The sequence below is a fragment of the Panulirus ornatus genome, chromosome 14 (assembly GCF_036320965.1).
Source record: "Panulirus ornatus isolate Po-2019 chromosome 14, ASM3632096v1, whole genome shotgun sequence".
NCBI classification, from domain to species: domain Eukaryota; kingdom Metazoa; phylum Arthropoda; class Malacostraca; order Decapoda; family Palinuridae; genus Panulirus; species Panulirus ornatus.
In genome coordinates this window covers 48,871,777-48,892,335 of record NC_092237.1, presented here as the reverse complement: position 1 = coordinate 48,892,335, position 20,559 = coordinate 48,871,777, and the positions used below count along the sequence as shown (strand labels likewise).

Sequence of the window (20,559 nt, the reverse complement as noted above, 5' to 3'; positions counted from 1 at the left end):
GTGAGAAACTGCAGAAGCTGGTGACTGAGTTTGGTAAAGTGTGTGAAAGAAGAAAGCTAAGAGTAAATGTGAATAAGAGCAAGGTTATTAGGTACAGTAGGGTTGAGGGCCAAGTCAATTGGGAGCTAAGTTTGAAGGGAGAAAAACTGGAGGAAGTAAAGTGTTTTAGATATCTGGGAGTGGATCTGGCAGCGGATGGAACCATGGAAGCAGAAGTGAATCATAGGGTGGGGGAGGGGGCGAAAATTCTGGGAGCCTTGAAGAATGTGTGGAAGTCGAGAACATTATCTCGGAGAGCAAAAATAGGTATGTTTGAAGGAATAGTGGTTCCATCAATGTTGTATGGTTGCGAGGCGTGGGCTATGGATAGAGTTGTGCGCAGGAGGGTGGATGTGCTGGAAATGAGATGTTTGAGGACAATGTGTGGTGTGAGGTGGTTTGATCAAGTAAGTAACGTAAGGGTAAGAGAGATGTGTGGAAATAAAAAGAGCGTGGTTGAGAGAGCAGAAGAGGGTGTTTTGAAATGGTTTGGGCACATAGAGAGAATGAGTGAGGAAAGATTGACCAAGAGGATATATGTGTCGGAGGTGGAGGGAACGAGAAGTGGGAGACCAAATTGGAGGTGGAAAGATGGAGTGAAAGAGATTTTGTGTGATCGGGGCCTGAACATGCAGGAGGGTGAAAGGAGGGCAAGGAATAGAGTGAATTGGATCGATGTGGTATACCGGGGTTGACGTGCTGTCAGTGGATTGAATCAGGGCATGTGAAGCGTTTGGGGTAAACCATGGAAAGCTGTTTAGGTATGTATATTTGCGTGTGTGGACGTATGTATATACATGTGTATGGGGGTGGGTTGGGCCATTTCTTTCATCTGTTTCCCTGTGCTACCTCGCAAACGCGGGAGACAGCGACAAAGCAAAAAAAAAAAAAAAAAAGTATTGATCTCATTAAAGTAGCTACAAGAGTTTAGGAATAGCTAAATCATTGGGGAAGGGTTAAAGGGAGTGTTGGTTAATGGTAAGGATGATACAGCTGGAGGTGCAGTAGTGGAAGGAGTAGGTGGAGTGGGTCAGTGGTTGGGATGAAGTTGGAGAGGATCTGTGATGGGATGAGGGTTGGAAAGGGTCCATTTTGTAAAATGTCTTTTGAATGTTAGATTTTAGATGTAGGTAGTGTAGGAAAAGTAAGATATATGATCTAGGGTTAAAGATGTTGCTGAAGAATGATAAAGTAAGTGACAGAGTGAGGTGGGAAAAAGGAGGAGACATGGAGGGGGAGGTGAGTTACAGGATGATTAAGGATATGGTAAGTGTATGTGTGTGTGTGTGTGTGGGTAGGGGGGGTGAAAAGTATCGGGCAGGGTAGATTGGAAGGTGAGGGAGAGGGGAGAGGATCGAGGGAAGGGATAGGAATATAAGAGAGAGAGAGGGAGTAGGTTTGGAATATGTGAGATAGGGAGGAGGGGGAAATATAAGCATAGGAGATATGAGCACGGAAAGGAGTAGGTTTGGAAATGGTTGGTATGAACTGTTATGTTCTGTGTTGCTACCCTGCCCATCTTTGATACTTAATGAAAACTGTATATAGAAAGGCAGAGAGTGGTTGGAAGCTTGGAATATGAGAGAGAGAGTGGGTTTGGGGTATGTGAGAGAAAGAAAGGTAGGGGGATATGAGCATAGGACATATAAGTACAGGGAAATGAGTGTGGCTGGTATAAGCTGTTATATTCTATCACTTCTTTGCCCATCTTTGTTTCCTAATGAAAACCTTATTAGGGAGCATAGAAAATACAATATGGTAGTTTATTTATTCCATATGATTAAAAATAATTCATTAATTCCATATGAATAAATCTTCTGTTCTTTCTAGCCTAGCTTGCTGGATAAGATAATGGGGTAAATATTGATAGGTTTAGGCTACATTGTTCATGGTAGGTGTTATAGTTGTTATTGCATTACATATAAAGTTTGATTTGCTTGAGGAACTTTAGAGCAGAGTTGATTAGGCTAGAAAGACCAATTTTGTTGGACTAGTGCAATAATGCTTATAGGGAAATGAGTCTTATGAGTATGGAATGAAAAGCTCACATTGTTGCGTTTTAAATGAAACCAGAAGCATTAGGTAATAACCCCAAACAAACTCTGCTGTGCAAATGATATACAGTGAAAAGCTCTTTTTTTTTTTTTTTTTTTTTTTTTTTTTTTTTTTTTTTTTGCCACTGTCTCCCGCGTTTGCGAGGTAGCGCAAGGAAACAGACGAAAGAAATGGCCCAACCCACCCCCATACACATGTATATACATACGTCCACACACGCAAATACACATACCTACACAGCTTTCCATGGTTTACCCCAGACGCTTCACATGCCTTGATTCAATCCACTGACAGCACGTCAACCCCGGTATACCACATCGATCCAATTCACTCTATTCCTTGCCCTCCTTTCACCCTCCTGCATGTTCAGGCCCCGATCACACAAAATCTTTTTCACTCCATCTTTCCACCTCCAATTTGGTCTCCCTCTTCTCGTTCCCTCCCCCTCCGACACATATATTCTCTTTGTCAATCTTTCCTCACTCATTCTCTCCATGTGCCCGAACCATTTCAAAACACCCTCTTCTGCTCTCTCAACCACGCTCTTTTTATTTCCACACATCTCTCTTACCCTTACGTTACTCACTCGATCAAACCACCTCACACCACACATTGTCCTCAAACATCTCATTTCCAGCACATCTATCCTCCTGCGCACAACTCTATCCATAGCCCACGCCTCGCAACCATACAACATTGTTGGATCCACTATTCCTTCAAACATACCCATTTTTGCTTTCCGAGATAATGTTCTTGACTTCCACACATTCTTCAAGGCTCCCAGAATTTTCGCCCCCTCCCCCACCCTATGATCCACTTCCGCTTCCATGGTTCCATCCGCTGCCAGATCCACTCCCAGATATCTAAAACACTTCACTTCCTCCAGTTTTTCTCCATTCAAACTCACCTCCCAATTGACTTGACCCTCAACCCTACTGTACCTAATAACCTTGCTCTTATTCACATTTACTCTTAACTTTCTTCTTTCACACACTTTACCAGACTCAGTCACCAGCTTCTGCAGTTTCTCACATGAATCAGCCACCAGCGCTGTATCATCAGCGAACAACAACTGACTCACTTCCCAAGCTCTCTCATCCCCAACAGACTTCATACTTCCCCCTCTTTCCAAAACTCTTGCATTCACCTCCCTAACAACCCCATCCATAAACAAATTAAACAACCATGGAGACATCACACACCCCTGCCGCAAACCTACATTCACTGAGAACCAATCACTTTCCTCTCTTCCCACACGTACACATGCCGTACATCCTCGATAAAAACTTTTCACTGCTTCTAACAACTTGCTCCCACACCATATATTCTTAATACCTTCCACAGAGCATCTCTATCAACTCTATCATATGCCTTCTCCAGATCCATAAATGCTACATACAAATCCATTTGCTTTTCTAAGTATTTCTCACATACATTCTTCAAAGCAAACACCTGATCCACACATCCTCTACCACTTCTGAAACCACACTGCTCTTCCCCAATCTGATGCTCTGTACATGCCTTCACCCTCTCAATCAATACCCTCCCATATAATTTACCAGGAATACTCAACAAACTTATACCTCTGTAATTTGAGCACTCACTCTTATCCCCTTTGCCTTTGTACAATGGCACTATGCACGCATTCCGCCAATCCTCAGGCACCTCACCATGAGTCATACATACATTAAATAACCTTACCAACCAGTCAACAATACAGTCACCCCCTTTTTTAATAAATTCCACTGCAATACCATCTAAACCTGCTGCCTTGCCGGCTTTCATCTTCTGCAAAGCTTTTACTACCTCTTCTCAGTTTACCAAATCATTTTCCCTAACCCTCTCACTTTGCACACCACCTCGACCAAAACACCCTATATCTGGGAGTGGATCTGGCAGCGGATGGAACCATGGAAGCGGAAGTGGATCATAGGGTGGGGAAGGGGGCGAAAATTCTGGGAGCCTTGAAGAATGTGTGGAAGTCGAGAACATTATCTCGGAAAGCAAAAATGGGTATGTTTGAAGGAATAGTGGTTCCAACAATGTTGTATGGTTGTGAGGCGTGGGCTATGGATAGAGTTGTGCGCAGGAGGATGGATGTGCTGGAAATGAGATGTTTGAGGACAATGTGTGGTGTGAGGTGATCGAGTAAGTAACGTAAGGGTAAGAGAGATGTGTGGAAATGAAAAGAGCGTGGTTGAGAGAGCAGAAGAGGGTGTTTTGAAATGGTTTGGGCACATGGAGAGAATGAATGAGGAAAGATTGACCAAGAGGATATATGTGTCGGAGGTGGAGGGAACGAGGAGAAGAGGGAGACCAAATTGGAGGTGGAAAGATGGAGTGAAAAAGATTTTGTGTGATCGGGGCCTGAACATGCAGGAGGGTGAAAGGAGGGCAAGGAATAGAGTGAATTGGAGCGATGTGGTATACCGGGGTTGACGTGCTGTCAGTGGATTGAATCAAGGCATGTGAAGCGTCTGGGGTAAACCATGGAAAGCTGTGTAGGTATGTATATTTGCGTGTGTGGACGTATGTATATACATGTATATGCGGGTGGGTTGGGCCATTTCTTTCATCTGTTTCCTTGTGCTACCTCACAAACGCGGGAGACAGCGACAAAGCAAAAAAAAAAATATGTATATATGTATATATATATATATATATATATATATATATATATATATATATATATATATATATATATATGTATGTATGACTCATGGTGAGGTGCCTGAGGATTGGCGGAATGCGTGCATAGTGCCATTGTACAAGGGCAAAGGGGATAAGAGTGGGTGCTCAATTTACAGAGGTATAAGTTTGTTGAGTATTCCTGGTAAATTATATGGGAGGATATTGATTGTGAGGGTGAAGGCATGTACAGAGCATCAGATTGGGGAATAGCAGTGTGGTTTCAGAAGTGGTAGAGGATGTGTGGATCAGGTGTTTGCTTTGAAGAATGTATGTGAGAAATACTTAGAAAAGCAAATGGATTTGTATGTAGCATTTATGGATCTGGAGAAGGCATATGATAGAGTTGATAGAGATGCTCTGTGGAAGGTATTAAGAATATATGGTGTGGGAGGCAAGTTGTTAGAAGCAGTGAAAAGTTTTTATCGAGGATGTAAGGCATGTGTACGTGTAGGAAGAGAGGAAAGTGATTGGTTCTCAGTGAATGTAGGTTTGCGGCAGGGGTGTGTGATGTCTCCATCGTTGTTTAATTTGTTTATGGATGGGGTGGTTAGGGAGGTGAATGCAAGAGTTTTGGAAAGAGGGGCAAGTATTAAGTCTGTTGGGGATGAGAGAGCTTGGGAAGTGAGTCAGTTGTTGTTCGCTGATGATACAGCGCTGGTGGCTGATTCATGTGAGAAACTGCAGAAGCTGGTGACTGAGTTTGGTAAAGTGTGTGAAAGAAGAAAGTTAAGAGTAAATGTGAATAAGAGCAAGGTTATTAGGTACAGTAGGGTTGAGGGTCAAGTCAATTGGGAGGTGAGTTTGAATGGAGAAAAACTGGAGGAAGTGAAGTGTTTTAGATATCTGGGAGTGGATCTGGCAGCGGATGGAACCATGGAAGCGGAAGTGGATCATAGGGTGGGGGAGGGGGCGAAAATTCTGGGAGCCTTGAAGAATGTGTGGAAGTCGAGAACATTATCTCGGAAAGCAAAAATGGGTATGTTTGAAGGAATAGTGGTTCCAACAATGTTGTATGGTTGCGAGGCGTGGGCTATGGATAGAGTTGTGCGCAGGAGGATAGATGTGCTGGAAATGAGATGTTTGAGGACAATGTGTGAGGTGGTTTGATCGAGTAAGTAACGTAAGGGTAAGAGAGATATGTGGAAATAAAAAGAGCGTGGTTGAGAGAGCAGAAGAGGGTGTTTTGAAATGGTTTGGGCACATGGAGAGAATGAGTGAGGAAAGATTGACCAAGAGGGTATATGTGTCGGAGGTGGAGGGAACGAGGAGAATAGGGAGACCAAATTGGAGGTGGAAAGATGGAGTGAAAAAGATTTTGTGTGATCGGGGCCTGAACATGCAGGAGGGTGAAAGGAGGGCAAGGAATAGAGTGAATTGGAGCGATGTGGTATACCGGGGTTGACGTGCTGTCAGTGGATTGAATCAAGGCATGTGAAGCGTCTGGGGTAAACCATGTAAAGCTGTGTAGGTATGTGTATTTGCGTGTGTGGACGTATGTATATACATGTGTATGGGGGTGGGTTGGGCCATTTCTTTCGTCTGTTTCCTTGCGCTACCTCGCAAACGCGGGACACAGCGACAAAGCAAAAAAAAAAATATATATATATATATATATATATATATATATATATATATATATATATATATATATATTTTTTTTTTTTCAAACTATTCGCCATTTCCCGCGTTAGCGAGGTAGCGTTAAGAACAGAGGACTGGGCCATTGAGGGAATATCCTCACCTGGCCCCCTTCTCTGTTCCTTCTTTTGGAAAATTAAAAAAAATTGAGAGGGGAGGATTTCCAGCCCCCCGCTCTCTTCCCTTTTAGTCGCCTTCTACGACACGCAGGGAATACGTGGGAAGTATTCTTTCTCCCCTATCCCAAGGGATAATATATATATATATATATATATATATATATATATATATATATATATATATATATATATATATATATATGTGTGTGTGTGTGTGTGTGTGTGCGTGTGCGTGTATGACTAGTTGGGACATTATCATCTGTTTCTTGGAGCTACCTTGCTGATGCGGGAAATAGTAATCAAGTATAATAAAGATAAAAACACATGACAAATAGAGACTGTGTGTGAATGAATGGGGCTTTTACGTCTGTATTCCTGGCACTGCCTCGCTGAAGCAGGGGATAGTGAATCTGTTTTCCTTTGGGGTGGGGTAGCGACAGGAAAGGATGAAGGCAAGCAAGTATGAATATGTACATGTGTTTGTATGTAATGTCTGTATATGTATATGTTGATATGTGTATGTATGTATATGTACATATGTGGGAGTTTATGCACATATATGTATATATTAGTGGTTGAGCCTGGCGCTACCTAGCTGACACAGGAAACAGGGATTATGTATAATAAATAAAGTATATATTTATGGTGTGGGAGGCAAGTTGTTAGAAGCAGTGAAAAGTTTTTATCGAGGATGTAAGGCATGTGTACGTGTAGGAAGAGCGGCAAGTGATTGGTTCTCAGTGAATGTAGGTTTGCGGTAGGGGTGTGTGATGTCTCCATGGTTGTTTAATTTGTTTATGGATGGGGTTGTTAGGGAGGTGAATGCAAGAGTTTTGGAAAGAGGGGCTAGTATGCAGTCTGTTGTGGATGAGAGCTTAGGAAGTGAGTCAGTTGTTGTTCGCTGATGATACAGCGCTGGTGGCTGATTCATGTGAGAAACTGCAGAAGCTGGTGACTGAGTTTGGTAAAGTGTGGGAAAGAAGAAAGTTAAGAGTAAATGTGAATAAGAGCAAGGTTATTAGGTACAGTAGGGTTGAGGGTTAAGTCAATTGGGAGGTAAGTTTGAATGGAGAAAAACTGGAGGAAGTAAAGTGTTTTAGATATCTGGGAGTGGATCTAGCAGCGGATGGAACCATGGAAGCGGAAGTGAATCATAGGATGGAGGAGGGGGCGAAAATTCTGGGAGCATTGAAGGATGTGTAGAAGTCGAGAATATTATCTTGGGAAGCAAAAATGGGTATGTTTGAAGGAATAGTGGTTCCAACAATGTTATATGGTTGCGAGGCGTGGGCTATGGATAGAGCTGTGTGGAGGAGGGTGGATGTGCTGGAAATGAGATGTTTGAGGACAATATGTGGTGTGAGGTAGTTTGATCGAGTAAGTAATGTAAGGGTAAGAGAGATGTGTGGAAATAAAAAGAGTGTGGTTGAGAGAACAGAAGAGGGTGTTTTGAAATGGTTTGGTCACATGGAGAGAATGAGTGAGAAAAGATTGACCAGAGAATATATGTGTCAGAGGTGGAGGGAATGAGGAGAAGTGGGAGACCAAATTGGAGGTGGAAAGATGGAGTGGAAAAGATTTTGAGTGATCAGGGCCTGAACATGCAGGATGGTGAAAGGCATGCAAGGAATAGAGTGAATTGGATCGATGTGGTATACCGGGGTTGACGTGCTGTCAGTGGATTGAACCAGGGCATGTGAAGCGTCTGGGGTAAACCATGGAAAGTTCTGTGGGGCCTGGATGTGGAAGGGGAGCTGTGGTTTCGGTGCATTATTATATGACAGCTAGAGACTGAGTTTGAACGATTGTGGCCTTTGTTGTCTTTTCCTAGCGCTACCTTGCACACATGAGGGGGGAGGGGGATGTTATTCCATGTGTGGCGAGGTGGCGATGGGAATGAATAAAGGCAGACAGTATGAATTATGTACATGTGTATATATGTATATGTCTGTGTGTGTATATATATGTGTACATTGAGATGTATAGGTATGTATATTTGCGTGTGTGGACGTGTATATATATATATATATATATATATATATACATGTGTATGTGGGTGGGTTGGGCCATTCTTTCGTCTGTTTCCTTGTGCTACCTCGCTAATGCGGGAGACAGTGACAAAGCAAAATAAATAAATGAATTAGATGAAATAAATGAAATAAATGAATTAGATGAAATAAATAAATTATTATACTGTATATACATGTGTATGTGGGTGGGTTGGGCCATTCTTTTGTGTGTTTCCTTGCTCTACCTCGCAAACGTGGGAGGCAGCGACAAAGTATAATAGATAAATATAATAATAATATGCACACATATATACATAGGTTGAACCTCTTTAATCCGGCAACATTAGAACATGGCCATTATTGGAACATATAAAATTCAGGCAAACAGAAACTGATCCCTAAGGGAACCCTGTATGTAAATATATGCTCATTCCACATACACATTGCCATGTTATCATAGGTAGAACAAAGCATAAAACTGGAAATAATATAATCATTAATGCTTCCAAACAAGGTTTTTATTGTTACATCAGATTACATCAGAAGATGGAGACTCTTCAATATCTTGGTCAATGGTTTTTTGTGGCATATGATGCCAGTACAGGACAGATACATCAGCATTATACATTTGTTCTGGGGCTAAGTTTGTTGCTGCCACTAACTGCAAATTCATCCATTCATCCACAAACTTTGTTACAGCTTTGTGATGAATAGTTAATGTGATGAACAAACATGGTTTGGTAGTTGTTTTTGGTTGACTTTTTCTTCTATTGTTGTTTTATTATTGTCAAGGCAAGGCAACCAGCCCCACAGTTGATGGGCCACATGTATAGTGAGAGTGTATGTGGTCTTAGAATTTTCTTTCACACCTGAATAAGGTGTTAAAGATTCTTCAATTGGTGGATGTAGGGTACGTTGACAGCCACAGTGACCCTAGCATTTGATGGGCCTGAAGCCCAAACAACCAACCAACCAGCCAGGCAGCTGGCTCACACTCTCTATCTTACCCTGAACATATTGCTGTTGGTTGTTTAATAGAGAATCGGAGTTTTTATTTATTCTTTTAAAATGACCTTACACTACAAACTTCCATCTCAGTACTATGCTTTTCACCGCACACAGTGTACTGAAATTCCATGTCTCCACTTAAACTTATGTAACCATCCTTGTGAATATTCAGTCATAGTATAGATTTAGTTCTCTATGATAAACTTTGGCCTCCTCGATAAGCATCTCCCCAGAAATGCTTACACCTTCATTACATGGGAGCTTAAACCACTTTATGAGTGCACCGTCTAATTCTGTACTCCTGGCACCTTTCAAAGTTTTCCAAAACTTTCAACTTTTCTGGCTTTCATTTTCAGCAAAATAGTGAATATGTGAAATTAACAGGACAGTTGATAATCTCAGCTGCAATGTAAACAGCTTCTGGTGCCTTAGTGCTGCTAACAGTGTTGCTTTAGTGATAGATCCACAAACTAATGGCAGCAGATTCAAAATGTGCTGGACCATGGGATTTACTGGACCCCAGAGTGCTGGATTAGAGAGGCTTAAGCTGTACAGAATGGAGGATACCTAGGAATGAAAGAAGCAAGAAAAAGAAAATTAGATGAGAAACTAAAGAATGCAGATGTAGAGGTATTGAAATTCCTTAGAAGAGAACAGAAAATGAATGAGGAAAAAGTTATACAGAACATGGAAAGAAATCCAGATAGAATAAAAAAAAAGAATCAGGTGGGGGATAATAATGGAAATGACCACAAGGAAGTATGCTGGATGTTGATTGAACAGTATAGATTGATAATTAGTTGAAAATTTAGCCAATATGATGAAAATACACTGACACATTGAAAAATCATATATAGTCAGAGCAATTGGTCAGCCCAGAGAAAATTCATTTACAGGACCACACGGAGACTTGGCCTTATCTCACAAAAAGATAAAAACAGCAGTAGATGATTTATTAAACCTGAAAGCCTCTCAACAGGGAAGATACAAAGTTGTTAAGTCATTAGGAATGTCATGGAATGCACTGAAAATAAATTAGGCTAAATTGTATGACAACCCAACTAGGAAGCTATAATGATTAATAATTCATTGGAGTAACTGCAGAAACATTTAAAAGAACAATGGGCATGTGGTTGAGATCATTCCTAAATGAACTGAAAGAGATATGTAATGCAGGTGGTGAATGAGAAGAATATCTTATGCATCAAACAAGACATGTTGAGTGCTTCATGCTAGCCTTGCTATTGCAACTAAATATGTTATTACTAGAAATTAGGCTCTGTGTGGGACAAGCTCATTATATGCTCAGACCCTTTTTAAGAGGAGATGGATTGGCATATGTGCTCATTCTTAGGTTGAAACCTGTGACCTGAAAATTTTGAGGTATACAGGTAGTTCTGGCCACTTTCCCAGCTGGACTGGTGCCATCACAGCCTTTGATGGTTGTGGGTTGGTTGAGGGATTCCTGTAAATAGCAGTCAATCAAGACCACTAGCAGGTTGTTGTTGAAGGTTAGAAAATGCTAGTGTATTTAAACCAAGATGCTAGGGGGTTAGGAAGTTCTAACCCTTGGTGATCCACTGTGATTCAGTTGCTTGTGGGACACCACCCAAGAGAGAAAATGTTTTTCACATTTCAAAGCCTTCATTTTATGACGATGTTTCCATTCTATAGATTTTAATGCAGCATTTTGGATTATAAGTGTCTTTTTGATATTTACTCAAATGTTGACCATTGCATTCATGTAATACCTACTTTTTCCTATTATTGTCATGATTGTTATTAAAAGATCATAACTACCTAAGTTTTATTCTGATTTGTATTGCACTATTTACTCTATAAAAAGGAGAAAGGAAGACAGCAACCTTCTTCATTTCCTTTTTTCAAGTATACCTCAACTTTGACAATCTCTTATTTGTGGTGACTTTTATTCAAAGCTGAGTGGCCAATATTATTATCACAAATTATTCTTATCACCTGTATCCTAAAAATAGTAAGAGGAAAACTTCAAATCCTTGGAAGTGTTTCACAGTTGTTGGAAGACTGAAACAATAATATTTTTTCTTATTGATATGGAGATGCTAGGCATAGTAGAATTACAAGAATATATACATAGTTCAGCATTTCTCAGCAGAAGTTAAAACCAGGGGTTGGCACCATCAGTAGCCATGCTCAACAGCAAACAGACATCATTACTTACAAAGAAAAAAAAATTGAATCCTAATGAACTGAAGATAAATTTGATATTAGTCTTCAGAAAGAGACTATAAGGGGAAGCATACTTACTGTATGAGCTCAGGGGTTTTGAATTAGAAGCTCTGTTGGTGTGTCCTTAATGGGTTTATGGATTTAGTTAAAAAAAAATCCATTTTTTTTATTCTCTTATTTTGTACTTATTATTTTTTCATAGAATATTGTTTTCCAATCACCCTTGGGTTAGAGTGAAGAAAATGGCAATATTTCAGGAAGTTGGTTGTGATAGAGAGACAGGATTAGCTAAGCCTGCACCAGCACTCCGTGGATCACAAGAAGAGGGAGTATGTCCATTTCCATTATTTAAAAGTGCTACATCTTTGCCAGCCCCTGACTTGGCGCAATTTTTATGGCCATTTATTTGCTGCACATATTACGTAAAAACACTTTTTTCAAATTGCTCAGTGCCTTTTTTTTGTGTGTTCTTTTCCTAATTGTCTGTCGTTGATTATGCAGCATAGCCAGTCTAATGGTTCCATTCCATAAATGCACATAGTTTATAAAGTATGTTTTGAGCTTTGTAAATATTTCCCTCAGCAGGAGTGTTGCAACCATGATTTAGTTAACCCTTGATTGCACCCTTACCAGATTTACATGTTAGAAACTCTATCCAGCACTTGTATACCCATGTCTTGTTTTTGGAATATATATTTACTGTTTTATGATTTGTAGATATGAACTACAAGCAGTTACTTAGATATACAAATGAAAGTGAATGAATGAACACGTATAGTATGATTTTGAATTGTTTTGAATAATGCTTAATATAAACTTACTTGAAAATCAAAAGTATTTTTAGGTTTATATCTAGATAACAAGTTGAACATTTACATAATTGTGCCAGACCCTTTTCTGGCTTTCTCTTGTTTAGCAATGATTTTATGAAGTCCACAGCCAAAGATAGAAGACTTATGATATGAACTGCAGATTTTATTAAACTAATACTTTACAGTTAATAAGAATGTATAGTATTACATAGAGATATGTTCACCAAGTGGCTTTAGCTTCATAGAATCTAAGCACTATTTAAAATGGTTTATAGAATCATAAAATATATATGTAGGTTTTCATGTATAGTGTTTTATGGTAGTACTAATTATAAGCCCATTAATCCCAAGTCAACAAAATGACGAGAGTAGGGTTTAATCTTGCAGCTCCAGAAACGATTGAGGACTAACCTAGAGGTAGTGTGAGAAAAGCCAGTTTTTAACTTGCATCCCTACAATTGGAGAAACCTACACTAATTTCACATTAGCAGCAACAATTTGGATATTAAAGTTGTTATTTTACACCGTCAAATGTAGAATGCACAGTTGGACACTTTAAAGAATTTGATTTGATATGGTTTATATGATTTCAGCTGAAGAGAATACTATGAATATGACTTATGAAACTTAAGATCTATGGTGTAGGTTCCTGCAATGTTCCTTAGTGTAGTCATTCCCTATATCCCACAAATACCAAACCTTTCACCAGACGAAATGCCAAAATGTGATTTTCATGTAGTGTGATTCTTCAGTAATGAAATTTCCCTAGTGCCCTTTCTCACATTTAAAAGAACAATGGTAAAGATGAATAAGCTTTGGTCTGTGCGTTAAAGTTACTGACTAATGCTTTTTTTCAATTTTTCTGATTATTGAAGAGGTTTGTAACCAGAAGTTAGATACATTATTTTTATGGTGAAAAATTTGAAATAGTAGTCATATGTCTGAGATTTATACCACTAAAGGATAGAGAAGGCATTGGGAATTTTGCATATTTTTTTTCATAATTACCCAGGTTCAGTTTCTATGATAGAATCTTGGAGTTACTTAGACCTTTCTAAAGGCTCTTGCAGCTCAAAACTGTGATACTTCCAGTAGCTGGAAAATGTAGACTCTTTTAGAGTCAAAAGGTCTTTGATGAGACTATATTCCCAATGATAAGCCTCACCAAAGGTAGCTTTTCAAAAATGTTGAATCCTCTTGTAGGTGAAGTCCAGAAACACCAAGTTGTTTATGTATGTGTGTGTGTCTATTTTATATTTATATTTATCATACTTAGTCGCTGTCTCCCACGTTAGCAAGGTACCACAAGGAAACAGATGAAAGAATGGCTCAAGCCACCCACATGCACATGTATATACATAAATGCCTACACATACCTATACTACATTTCAACTTATACATATACATACACAGACATATGCATATATACACATGTACATGCATATTCATTCATATTGCCTTCATCCATTCCCATTGCCACCCCGCCACGCATGAAAAACAGCGCACACACACACGCACACACACACACACACACACACACACACACACACACACACACACACACACACACACATACACACACACACACACACACACGAGGTAGCATCTCTCTTACCCTTTCATTAGTTACTTGATCAAACCACCTCACACCACATCTTGTCCTCAAACATTTCATTTCCAACACATCCACCCTCCTTCACACAACCCTATTTATAACCCATGCCTCACAACCATATAACATTGTTGGAACCACTGTTCCTTCAAACATACCTATTTTTGTTCTCCGAGATAACATTCTCGCCTTCCACAAATTCTTCAGTGCTCCTAGGACCTCCGCCCCCTCCCCCACCGTGTGAATCACTTCTGCTTCCATGGTTCCATCCGCTGCTAAATCCACTCCCAGAGATATATATATTTGGAGAGAAAGAATACTTCCCACATATTCCCTGCATGTCGTAGAAGGCAACTAGAAGGGGAGGGAGCGCGGTGCTAGAAATCCTCCCCTCTTGTTTTTTGTTTTTTTTAATTTTCCAAAGAAGAACAGAGAAGGGGGCCAGGTGAGGATATCCCCTCAGAGGCCCAGTCCTCTGTTCTTAACGCTACCTTCCTAATGCGGGAAATGGCAAATAGTTTGAAAGAAAAGAAAAAAGATATATATATATATATATATATATATATATATATATATATATATATATATATATATATATATATATATATATAAGGTATAAGTTTGTTGAGTATTCCTGGTAAATTATATGGGAGGGTATTGATTGAGAGGGTGAAGGCATGTACAGAGCATCAGATTGGGGAAGACCAGTGTGGTTTCAGAAGTGGTAGAGGATGTGTGGATCAGGTGTTTGCTTTGAAGAATGTATGTGAGAAATACTTAGAAAAGCAAATGGATTTGTATGTAGCATTTATGGATCTGGAGAAGGCATATGATAGAGTTGATAGAGATGCTCTGTGGAAGGTATTAAGAATATATGGTGTGGGAGGAAAGTTGTTAGAAGCAGTGAAAAGTTTTTATCGAGGATGTAAGGCATGTGTACGTGTGGGAAGAGAGGAAAGTGATTGGTTCTCAGTGAATGTAGGTTTGCGGCAGGGGTGTGTGATGTCTCCATGGTTGTTTAATTTGTTTATGGATGGGGTTGTTAGGGAGGTAAATGCAAGAGTTTTGGAAAGAGGGGCAAGTATGAAGTCTGTTGGGGATGAGAGAGCTTGGGAAGTGAGTCAGTTGTTGTTCCCTGATGATACAGCGCTGGTGGCTGATTCATGTGAGAAACTGCAGAAGCTGGTGACTGAGTTTGGAAAAGTGTGTGGAAGAAGAAAGTTAAGAGTAAATGTGAATAAGAGCAAGGTTATTAGGTACAGTAGGGTTGAGGGTCAAGTCAATTGGGAGGTGAGTTTGAATGGAGAAAAACTGGAGGAAGTGAAGTGTTTTAGATATCTGGGAGTGGATCTGGCAGCGGATGGAACCATGGATGCGGAAGTGGATCATAGGGTGGGGGAGGGGGCGAAAATCCTGGGGGGCCTTGAAGAATGTGTGGAAGTCGAGAACATTATCTCGGAAAGCAAAAATGGGTATGTTTGAAGGAATAGTGGTTCCAACAATGTTGTATGGTTGCGAGGCGTGGGCTATGGATAGAGTTGTGCTCAGGAGGATGGATGTGCTGGAAATGAGATGTTTGAGGACAATGTGTGGTGTGAGGTGGTTTGATCGAGTGAGTAACGTAAGGGTAAGAGAGATGTGTGGAAATAAAAAGAGCGTGGTTGAGAGAGCAGAAGAGGGTGTTTTGAAGTGGTTTGGGCATATGGAGAGGATGAGTGAGGAAAGATTGACCAAGAGGATATATGTGTCGGAGGTGGAGGGAACAAGGAGAAGAGGGAGACCAAATTGTAGGTGGAAAGATGGAGTGAAAAAGATTTTGTGTGATCGGGGCCTGAAGATGCAGGAGGGTGAAAGGAGGGCAAGGAATAGAGTGAATTGGAGCGATGTGGTATACCGGGGTTGACGTGCTGTCAGTGGATTGAATCAAGGCATGTGAAGCGTCTGGGGTAAACCATGGAAAGCTGTGTAGGTATGTATATTTGCGTGTGTGGACGTATGTATATACATGTGTATGGGGGGGGTTGGGCCATTTCTTTCGTCTGTTTCCTTGCGCTACCTCGCAAACGCGGGAGACAGCGACAAAGTATAAAAAAAAATATATATATATATATATATATATATATATATATATATATATATATATATATATATATATATATATATATATATATAATGATAGAGTTGATAGAGATGCTCTGTGGAAGGTATTAAGAATATATGGTGTGGGAGGAAAGTTGTTAGAAGCAGTGAAAAGTTTTTATCGAGGATGTAAGGCATGTGTACGTGTAGGAAGAGAGGAAAGTGATTGGTTCTCAGTGAATGTAGGTTTGCGGCAGGGGTGTGTGATGTCTCCATGGTTGTTTAATTTGTTTATGGATGGGGTTGTTAGGGAGGTAAATGCAAGAGTTTTGGAAAGAGGGGCAAGTATGAAGTCTGTTGGGGATGAGAGAGCTTGGGAAGTGAGTCAGTTGTTGTTCGCTGATGATACAGCGCTGGTGGCTGATTCATGTGAGAAACTGCAGAAGCTGGTGACTGAGTTTGGTAAAGTGTGTGGAAGAAGAAAGTTAAGAGTAAATGTGAATAAGAGCAAGGTTATTAGGTACAGTAGGGTTGAGGGTCAAGTCAATTGGGAGGTGAGTTTGAATGGAGAAAAACTGGAGGAAGTGAAGTGTTTTAGATATCTGGGAGTGGATCTGGCAGCGGATGGAACCATGGACGCGGAAGTGGATCATAGGGTGGGGGAGGGGGCGAAAATTCTGGGGGCCTTGGAGAATGTGTGGAAGTCGAGAACATTATCTCGGAAAGCAAAAATGGGTATGTTTGAAGGAATAGTGGTTCCAACAATGTTGTATGGTTGCGAGGCGTGGGCTATGGATAGAGTTGTGCGCAGGAGGATGGATGTGCTGGAAATGAGATGTTTGAGGACAATGTGTGGTGTGAGGTGGTTTGATCGAGTAAGTAACGTAAGGGTAAGAGAGATGTGTGGAAATAAAAAGAGCGTGGTTGAGAGAGCAGAAGAGGGTGTTTTGAAGTGGTTTGGGCACATGGAGAGAATGAGTGAGGAAAGATTGACCAAGAGGATATATGTGTCGGAGGTGGAGGGAACGAGGAGAAGAGGGAGACCAAATTGGAGGTGGAAAGATGGAGTGAAAAAGATTTTGTGTGATCGGGGCCTGAACATGCAGGAGGGTGAAAGGAGGGCAAGGAATAGAGTGAATTGGAGCGATGTGTTATACCGGGGTTGACGTGCTGTCAGTGGATTGAATCAAGGCATGTGAAGCGTCTGGGGTAAACCATGGAAAGCTGTGTAGGTATGTATATTTGTGTGAGTGGACGTATGTATATACATGTGTATGGGGGGGGGGGGCCATTTCTTTCGTCTGTTTCCTTGCGCTACCTCGCAAATGCGGGAGACAGCGACAAAGTATAATAAATAAATAAATGTGTATATATATATATATATATATATATATATATATATATATATATATATATATATATATATCTTTTTTTCTTTTCTTTCAAACTATTCGCCTTTGTTGTCTTTTCCTAGCGCTACCTCGCACACATGAGGGGGGAGGGGGATGGTATTCCATGTGTGGCGAGGTGGCGATGGGAATGAATAAAGGCAGATAGTGTGAATTGTGTGCATGGGTATATATGTATGTGTCTGTGTGTGTATATATATGTGTACATTGAGATGTATAGGTATGTATATTTGCGTGCGTGGACGTGTATGTATATACATGTGTATGGGGGTGGGTTGGGCCAGTTCTTTCGTCTGTTTCCTTGCGCTACCTCGCAGACGCGGGAGACAGCGACAAAGCAAAATAAAAATAATAAAAAAATAATATATATATATCCCTGGGGATAGGGGAGAAAGAATACTTCCCACGCATTCCTCACGTGTCGTAGAAGGCAACTAAAGGGGATGGGAGCTGGGGGCCAGAAACCCTCCCCTCCTTGTATTTTAACTTTCTAAAAGGGGAAACAGAAGCAGGACTCACGCGGGGAGTGCTCATCCTCCTTGAAGGCTCAGATTGGGGTGTCTAAATGTGTGTGGATGTAACCAAGATGAGAAAAAAGGAGAGATAGGTAGTATGTTTGAGGAAAGGAACCTGGATGTTTTGGCTCTGAGTCAAACAAAGCTCAAGGGTAAAGGGGAAGAGTGGTTTGGGAATGTCTTGGGAGTAAAGTCAGGGGTTAGTGAGAGGACAAGAGCAAGGGAAGGAGTAGCAGTACTCCTGAAACAGGAGTTGTGGGAGTATGTGATAGAGTGTAAGAAAGTAAATTCTAGATTGATATGGGTAAAACTGAAAGTGGATGGAGAGAGATGGGTGATTATTGGTGCATATGCACCTGGGCATGAGAAGAAAGATCATGAGAGGCAAGTGTTTTGGGAGCAGCTGAATGAGTGTGTTAGTGGTTTTGATGCACAAGGCCAGGTTATAGTGATGGGTGATTTGAATGCAAAGGTGAGTAATGTAGCAGTTGAGGGAATAATTGGTATACATGAGGTGTTCAGTGTTGTAAATGGAAATGGTGAAGAGCTTGTAGATTTATGTGCTGAAAAAGGGCTGGTGATTGGGAATACCTGGTTTAAAAAGCGAGATATACATAAGTATGTGTATGTAAGTAGGAGAGATGGCCAGAGAGTGTTATTCGATTACTTGTTAATTGATAGGCGCGCAAAAGAGAGACTTTTGGATGTTAATGTGCTGAGAGGTGCAACTGGAGGGATGTCTGATCATTATCTTGTGGAGGCGAAGGTGAAGATTTGTAGAGGTTTTCAGAAAAAAAGAGGCAATGTTGGGGTGAAGAGAGTGATGAGAGTATATACATGTGTATGGGGGTGGGTTGGGCCATTTCTTTTGTCTGTTTTTTTTGCGAAAACCTCGCAAACGGGGGAGACACGACAGAGCAAAATAATAAATAAATGAAATAAAAAATATATATATAATAAATATATATATATTATAAATATTTTTTCTTTCTTTCAAACTATTCGCCATTTCCGCATAGCAAGGAGCGTCAAGAACAGAGGATTTGGGCCCTTAAAGGGGAATATCCTCACCTCCCCCCTTCCTTTTCCCTTTTTTTGGGAAAAATTAAAGAAAAAAAAATATAAAGGGAGATTTCCAGCCCCCCGCCCCATAATAATATTATAAAATATAATTAAAAATATATATAATAATTTAAAAAAAATTTTAAAATTTTTTTTTTTTAATAATGTTAAGTAGAAAAAGGTAAAAAAAAGAGCGGGGTTGGAAAACCCAAATGGCTTTTTGGGGTTTCCTGGAAAATTAGAAAAAAAACCAAAAATATGGGAGGGGGGAAAAGGAAAATTAGCCGGGATAAAATATAAAAAAGAAAAAATTTAAAATAAGGGAAAAGGGGGAAGGTGGGGAAAGGGTGTGTGTAGGGTTTGATCGTAGTATGAAAGGAAAGGTTGGGAAAAAAAAGGGCTTTTTGGGGTGGAGGAAAGGGGCGTTTTTGGGGAAATTTTTTGGGGCCACTAAAAAAGAGTAAAGAAAGGGGCCCCAGGTAAAGGAACCGAGGGGGGAGGGGGAGGATTTCCCTGGTTTGGGGGGTGGGGATGGGGAAAGAAAAAGGCAGACATGTGAATTGTGTGCATGGGGATAATGTATGTGTCGTGGTTAATATGTTACATAGAAAATTTAAGGGTTATTTTTGCGTTTGTGGACGTGGGATAACGGTTTTGGGTGGGTTGGCCATTTCTTTCGTCGTTTTTCCTTCGACCTCGCAAACCGGGACACGACAAAGCAAAATAAAAGAAATAAATAAAATATATATAAAAATTTTATAATATATATATTATATATATATATATATATATATATATATACACCAAACTCAGTCACCAGCTTCTGCAGTTTCTCACATGAATCAGCCACTAGCGCTGTATCATCAGCGAACAACAACTGACTCACTTCCCAATCTCTCTCATCCACAACAGACTGCATACTTGCCCCTCTTTCCAAAACTCTCGCATTCACCTCCCTAACAACCCCATCCATAAACAAATTAAACAACCATGGAGACATCACACGCCCCTGCCGCAAACCTACATTCACTGAGAACCAATCACTTTCCTCTCTTCCTACACGTACACATGCCTTACATCCTTGATAAAAACTTTTCACTGCTTCTAACAACTTGCCTCCCACACCATATATTCTTAGTACCTTCCACAGAGCATCTCTTTCAACTCTATCATATGCCTTCTCCAGATCCATGAATGCTACATACAAATCCATTTGCTTTTCTAAGTATTTCTCACATACATTCTTCAAAGCAAACACGTGATCCACATATCCTCTACCACTTCTGAAACCGCACTGCTCTTC

The 20,559-nt window shown here is 40.4% G+C and overlaps 1 protein-coding gene across 1 annotated transcript in view; it reads left to right on the top strand.

Moving 5' to 3' along the window:
- The window catches only part of Khc-73 (Kinesin heavy chain 73), a 785,588-nt gene that overhangs the window by 600,289 nt on the left and 164,740 nt on the right, over window positions 1-20,559 (top strand). The window contains exons 28-29 of the mRNA XM_071670193.1: window positions 12,025-12,096; window positions 12,952-12,996. Coding sequence (XP_071526294.1) covers window positions 12,025-12,096; window positions 12,952-12,996 — 117 coding nt within the window. The remainder of the gene's footprint in view (window positions 1-12,024; window positions 12,097-12,951; window positions 12,997-20,559) is intronic.